The sequence below is a fragment of the Microtus ochrogaster genome, unplaced genomic scaffold, assembly GCF_000317375.1.
Source record: "Microtus ochrogaster isolate Prairie Vole_2 unplaced genomic scaffold, MicOch1.0 UNK923, whole genome shotgun sequence".
NCBI lineage: Eukaryota > Metazoa > Chordata > Mammalia > Rodentia > Cricetidae > Microtus > Microtus ochrogaster.
This window is the reverse complement of record NW_004950021.1, coordinates 1,592-8,253: the sequence shown is the minus strand read 5'-3', so window position 1 is coordinate 8,253 and position 6,662 is coordinate 1,592. Positions and strand designations below refer to the sequence as shown.

Below are 6,662 nucleotides of genomic sequence, written 5' to 3'. Positions count from 1 at the left end.
CTCTTCCAAAGGTCCTGAGTTCAATTCCCGGAAACCACATGGTGGCTCACAACCATCTGTAATGAGGTCTGGTGCCCTCTTCTTTCCTGCAGGCACATACACAGAATATTGTATACATAATAAATAAAAAAATAAATTTTAAAAAATGTCAAAAATGCATTTGGATTGGCATTTGTCCTTGTTGTATGTGTGTATCTGTGTGACAATATGTGCATATGGGTGCAGTGCCCAAGAAGGCCAGAAAAGGGCATTGGATCCCTTGTAACTGGGGTTAGGCAGTTGTGAGCTAGTCAGTATGGGTACTGGGAACCAAACTCAAGTCTTCAGATGCCATCCTTTGGCTTCCAAGGGTACCAGTTATGAATGTCACACATAGAGACATACATGCAGACAAAATACCCGTACATAGAAAATAGAATCCAGGCATAGTGGCACATATTTTTAATCCCAGCACTCGGGAGACAGAAGGAAGATCCCCATGTTTCAGACAGAGTTAAATGATGAGACTCTTAAAAAAAAATAATAAAGGCCAGGCAGTGGTGGCACACACTTTTAATCCCAGCACTCAGGAGTCAGCCAGGTGGATCTCTGTAAGTCTGAGGCCAGCCTGGTCTACAGGTGAGTTCTAGAACAGCCAGAGCTCAACACATAGAAACCTAATTTCAAAAAAAACAAAACAAAGAAACAATAAATAAATGAATTAATTAATTTTAAAAAAGTTTTCCAGGTAGGCCTTGACCTTGCGATTCTCCTATCTCGGTCTCCTGAGTTTATGATTCATGAATACAGGCATGAGCATGTAATCTCACTTTTTACAAATGTGTTATTGTGTGTCTATGATGTGTGGGTGCCAGAGTACACACCTGGAAGTAAGATAATCAAGAGGACAACTTTGACTTTATGTGGACTCTAGGGATTGAACTTGAATCTCTAGGCTTGCTCTGGCAAGTGCTTTTACCCTCTGAGCCATCTGCAATATAATAAGACCTATCCCAACCCCTTCCTCCTGAAAAACTTGCTTGTTTTTCTTTCCAGATACTGTGCTTATGAGATTAATCCTACCATTTCAATGTGTATAATCCAAGTGCACCTACATTGCAACCAAATGAAATAATTACATTCCAACATTAATCTTTTCTCTTTTTCTTGATTCTAGATTCTTACTGATTCGTTTAAAAGAATTTTGTGGAGAATTTCTCAAGAAAAAACTTCATCTCTCAAATTGTGTGGCCATTCATAGTTTAGCCCACATGTACACCCTAAGTCAGCTTGCTATGAAAGCTGCAGAAATGATCCGGAGAAATTTCTATAAAGTCATTCAGGATGAAGAATTTTATACTTTACCTTTCCATCTCATTCGAGACTGGCTTTCGGATTTGGAAATTACCGTGGATTCTGAAGAAGTTCTTTTTGAAACGGTTTTGAAGTGGGTTCAGAGAAATGCTGAAGACAGAGAGAGATACTTTGAAGAACTTTTTAAATTGCTCAGGTTGTCCCAGATGAAACCCACCTACCTTACACGGCATGTCAAACCAGAACGTTTGGTGGCCAATAATGAAGTTTGTGTCAAGCTGGTGGCTGATGCAGTGGAGAGGCATGCACTCAGAGCAGAGAACATACAGTCTGGCACATTACAGCATCCCGCATCCCATGTCTCACTCTTACCTCGCTACGGACAAAACATGGATGTGATCATGGTTATTGGAGGTGTGTCAGAAGGAGGAGACTATTTAAGTGAGTGCGTGGGATATTTTGTTGACGAGGACAGATGGGTCAATCTGCCCCACATTCATAATCACCTTGATGGACATGCTGTTGCAGTAACAGAATCTTATGTGTATGTTGCTGGCTCGATGGAACCAGGCTTTGCTAAGACTGTGGAAAGGTACAACCCAAACTTGAATACATGGGAACATGTTTGTAGTCTGATGACGAGAAAGCATTCTTTTGGGCTAACAGAAGTCAAAGGGAAGCTGTATAGCATTGGAGGACATGGCAATTTTAGCCCCGGCTTTAAAGATGTGACTGTTTACAATCCCGAGCTTGATAAATGGCACAACTTAGAATCGGCACCAAAGATTCTTCGCGATGTCAAAGCACTAGCTATTGAAGACCGGTTTGTGTACATTGCTGCCCGCACTCCTGTGGACCGGGACACCGAGGATGGATTGAAGGCTGTAATTACTTGTTATGATACAGAGACTCGACAGTGGAAAGATGTAGAATCTTTACCACTTATTGACAATTACTGTTTTTTCCAGATGTCTGTGGTCAATTCAAACTTTTATCAGACAGCATCTTGCTGTCCCAAGAGTTATTCTTTAGAAAACGAAGAGGCAGTAAGAAAAATTGCCGGTCAGGTGTCTGATGAAATCCTTGAAAGCTTGCCTCCAGAAGTCCTGAGCATTGAAGGAGCAGCCATTTGCTATTATAAAGATGATGTCTTCATTATTGGAGGCTGGAAAAACAGCGATGATATTGACAAACAGTATCGGAAAGAGGCCTACCGATACTGTGCTGAGAGAAAGAGGTGGATGCTCCTTCCTCCCATGCCTCAGCCCCGTTGTAGAGCCACCGCTTGTCACGTTAGGATCCCCTACCGATATCTGCATGGCACACAGAGATACCCTATGCCTCAAAATTTAATGTGGCAGAAGGACCGCATCAGACAGATGCAAGAGATACACCGGCACGCCCTGAACATGCGGAGAGTGCCAAGTTCCCAAATTGAATGCTAAACATGCCGACGTGCACAGCTGGAAACTGTTCTCCCCATCCCATGGGACTGGAGATGCCTGGACTGTTACTTGGAAAAGTATGTCAATAACTTATTTTCTACTTGGACTTACTACCCTATAACGGAAGATAGTTAAAAAAACAAACAGGAAACTCAGTTTAGTGTGGTAATTTTGTTAACTTACAGTCCTGTCTTTAGTTTGTATGCTGGCAAATAAGATCTTATTAAAGAGAATGGGGGAAAGCGAGTCTAGGTATTTGACCTTTTTTCTCCTTTGTTTTAGGGACATATATTTGGGGCTTTAAGCACCAGCATTATTTGCACATTTACTTTGATATTCCTTTACATTTTGTGTAGATTGTTTGTTTTCAGTGATATCAATTTATGCATTAAGTTCTCATCTGCAGGAGGCATGTGCAATAGTGAGACTGGATCTGAAGGTAAAAGCACAATGTTTCAGCAAGATTGATCTCAGAAAAAAAAAAAAAAGATTGATCTCAGAATGTTGGCGCTCACGTCTGTTTTATGTGTTTATAAATGCTGTTTTTGTTCCGTGGAAAGAGTGACCAATGAGAAGTTTGTGATTGGCACATCATCTGGCTTTTGTTTCTGCCGCAGCTGTTTATAGAAGCCATCATTCTGAGATGAGAATTGGGGAGGTATTAGTATTTAGCTGATTTGACTAAAGAGGAAGTTACATAGGTGAAGTTTGTTTCTCTAAGAAAAGTGTTCATTGTTGCTGAGAAAGCAAGTGAACAACATTTTGAAACACTTTGAAGGGTTGTGACTGAGCTGAGGAGGATGCAGCATGCCCGTGACAATCACACGTGATGCCTTCAGTTCATTTTTTGCTCCATTGAATATTATATAGGCTCTTCATCAGTTCTTTCCACAAGAAAAACTTTCAAAATGGCAAGGAAAGTTTAGAAAATACTCCTCTAATAGAAGCCATGTTATTTCTGGCCCATAATTGCCATAATATTGTACTGGATTACCCTAGACTTTTATTGGAATTTAGAGCCTAGAATACCAAACCTGAGTACATAGTTTTGGCTTTTAAAAATTTAAGGTTTTCACATAACACATTTAATAGAAAAATGTCAAAAGGTTAAATAATCAGTTCAATGACTGTCATCTTTCAGAAAAGGTTTTTAATCTATACATATTTTTATTACTCTCCCTAAAGTAGTCTTAGTTTTTTGAGACAGGGTCTCTCTATTTAGCCGTGGCTGGCCTGGAGCTCACTAGGGTAGACTAGGCTTTGACCGTACATAGATCCTGAGGGGAAAGCTTCCAATGATAAGCTACAATGATACTGTACATTCACATTCCTGTAACTGTTCGCATTTATTAACATTTTCTTGAGCTGTTATTTTAGAGCTCTCATATTCAAGATCTATAATTCTCAGTTGCTTTAGGTATATCCTTGAGTCCCATTCTCTTAGTGTCTGCAAATTCTTTGTTTGCTGATTTTATCACCTATTTCTGTGTATGGTATTGAGGGTTAGCTCTTTTCTTTAGTGTCTATTGAGCCTTGTATTGGTATCATTGCTTTTGTACTATTTTTGATAATAAATCCCTGCTCGGTACTTAAATTTTTTTTTGTTCATCTGTAGACAGAGTATATAGTTTCCCATTTTTCTTTAAGGATCTGGATCTAATTTGTACTTAATTTCTGAACTCCCTTGTGCAGGACTTTAGTCTTGGAGTGCTCAGCCTTAGGCTTTTGTGAGTAATCCTGTTCTTGGTGGAACATTGTACAACTTCTCTTTGTGAATCCTACCATCAAAGAAACATTATTTCTCTTTTGGATTTTTGTTTTAATGCAAATCTCAAATTGCAGAGATTTTCCCAGATCTTGCTGATTTTATTTTACCTTTGATTTTTTTGTTGTTGTTGTTTTATTTTTTTGTTTGTTTGTTTTTTGTTTTTTTGATAGTCTTCTATGTAGTGTTGGCTGACCTGGAAGTCTCTATGTAGACCAGGCTGGCCTGAACTCATGGAGATCTACCTTCCTCTGCCTGGGGTTAAAGGCCATGTCCCACCCACTGTGCTGGGCTTGCCGGCTCTGTAGCACACTAATTTTATTTTCCACTTCTTCAGTTTCTTTTGTAAGTTCATGGTGTTAAGTCATTAGGGTCTTTCATGGCATTTCCTTCTTTTCTGACCTAATATTGTCTGTACATTTTGTTTTCCTTTGAAGCCTTTCACCTGGTCTGTTTCATCTAAACTGCGAGCCCCCTTGACTTGCAGCACAGCACCAGTGATGGATCTGGACTTCCCAAACCTCTGTACTCTGTACTCAGAGATTCTCTGAAAGAGCTGTTTTGTCTATAAGCTGCTGGATATTGGTTCCCCATCCTTGTAGATTTGCTGTCTTAAGCATGGTCAGCAGCATCAGTGCCACTGTGCTTCAGCGCCTCTGGCACTTGTGATTGTGTTTGTCATTCCTTCCAACCTAATTCCTTTCACTCCCATCACTTCTTTCTAAACACTGTTATGCTGGATTGGCTTTGAGACTATATGAATGTTTTTCATATTCAGGAAGAATTTCCCTATTGATTTAACATTGACAAGTCAATTGTAGTCAGTCCAAAGACATCTTGATTGATTTGTTGATTCATAACTGGTATATAAGCATTCTTTAGTAAAGATTCAGCTGTGATCCTCACTGACAGCCAGGGTAAAGCCACTTCTTTTTCTTGCTTCAGTATTCACTTCATGTTCAAGGGTTTTTTGTTTTGTTTCGTTTTTTGTTTGTTTGTTTTAACAAGCTTAGAGAACACAGTTACATTAAGCATGCATATTTATAGCAACACTGCTCTCCAGCAGAATAGAGGAATGTTCTCTTGACATTATAGGGCCTTCATCAGACCTGTGCAGTCACCACTTCTGAATAGTCATACACACAAGCAATATATAAAGCAGTTAGGAGTGCGGATAATTCTCAAGGTGGCATCACTAATAGGTCCCATCCTCTAATGGGCTTTGACCTCAAGGAAGTTACATCAAGGAATACCCATTTTTTGAGTCTCTATACACTCCTGGGCTTTCTGCAAGTTAGTATTCAGGCTAAATCTTTCAACACTCACTTAGCATAGATTCCTGTTCAGTGGGCTAGAGAGATGGATCATCAGGTAAGCACATTTTCTTTTTTTCCACTGAGTTTGGTTCCCCACATCCACTTCAGGCAGCTCACAAGCCTCTATAACTCCACCTTCAGGGGACCTAATACCCATGGCCCTGTAGGCACCCGCATTCATTCACATGGACATATCCACAAGCAGACACAAACATCTAATTAATTAAAACTTGGGTATGGAAGTGCTCACCTGTGATCGGAGCATTTGGGAAGCAAAGGCAAGAAGATCAGGAGTTCTGAGCCAGTCTAGTTAGTATACATGTGAGACCCTGCCTCAAACTAACCAACAACAAAAGGGTAACTAATAATAGAGTACATAAATAATATAAAATAAAGACTCTTTATGGTTTGTATTGTAAATCCGATTTTAAATTTAAGAATGTCTTCACCTCCTTCTCTCATTCTGGAAAAGTCCAAGAAGAGTGATCTAGACTTCCCCGATTGTACTAGAGTTAACTTTATTATGTGATAAAATAACAGAAGCACAACCAGAAATTTAAGCCATTTGCTTAATGTTCTTGGATTCTGTACTGATAATTTTCTTGAAGCGTCTAAATTAGTGTTCTTGCCCAGGACAAGGGTTAATAGCTATGTTGGAAATGTGCTTTAAAGCCATTTAACTTAAACTGAAGTGAGTCTGGGAAACCACAAGTCCTTTCCGCATAAAGGATCTATTATCCTCCCCCTTTCCCTTAACTTTTTCTTAGTTTCTATCCTTTGGGTTTCTTTAGGTTGGTGTGTTTTACAATGCTGGGAACTGAACGCAGGGCCTTGCACATGCTA

General features: G+C 39.7%; 1 protein-coding gene across 1 annotated transcript; it reads left to right on the top strand.

The window, feature by feature from the left end:
* Positions 1 to 1,118: 1,118 nt before the first annotated feature.
* Positions 1,119 to 5,259, top strand: Klhl11 (kelch like family member 11; the record flags this gene model as incomplete). Its single annotated transcript, XM_005372299.3, has 1 exon — positions 1,119 to 5,259. A coding segment is annotated over one exon (1,620 nt), but the record flags the coding sequence as incomplete, so codon positions are not given.
* Positions 5,260 to 6,662: the final 1,403 nt, after the last annotated feature.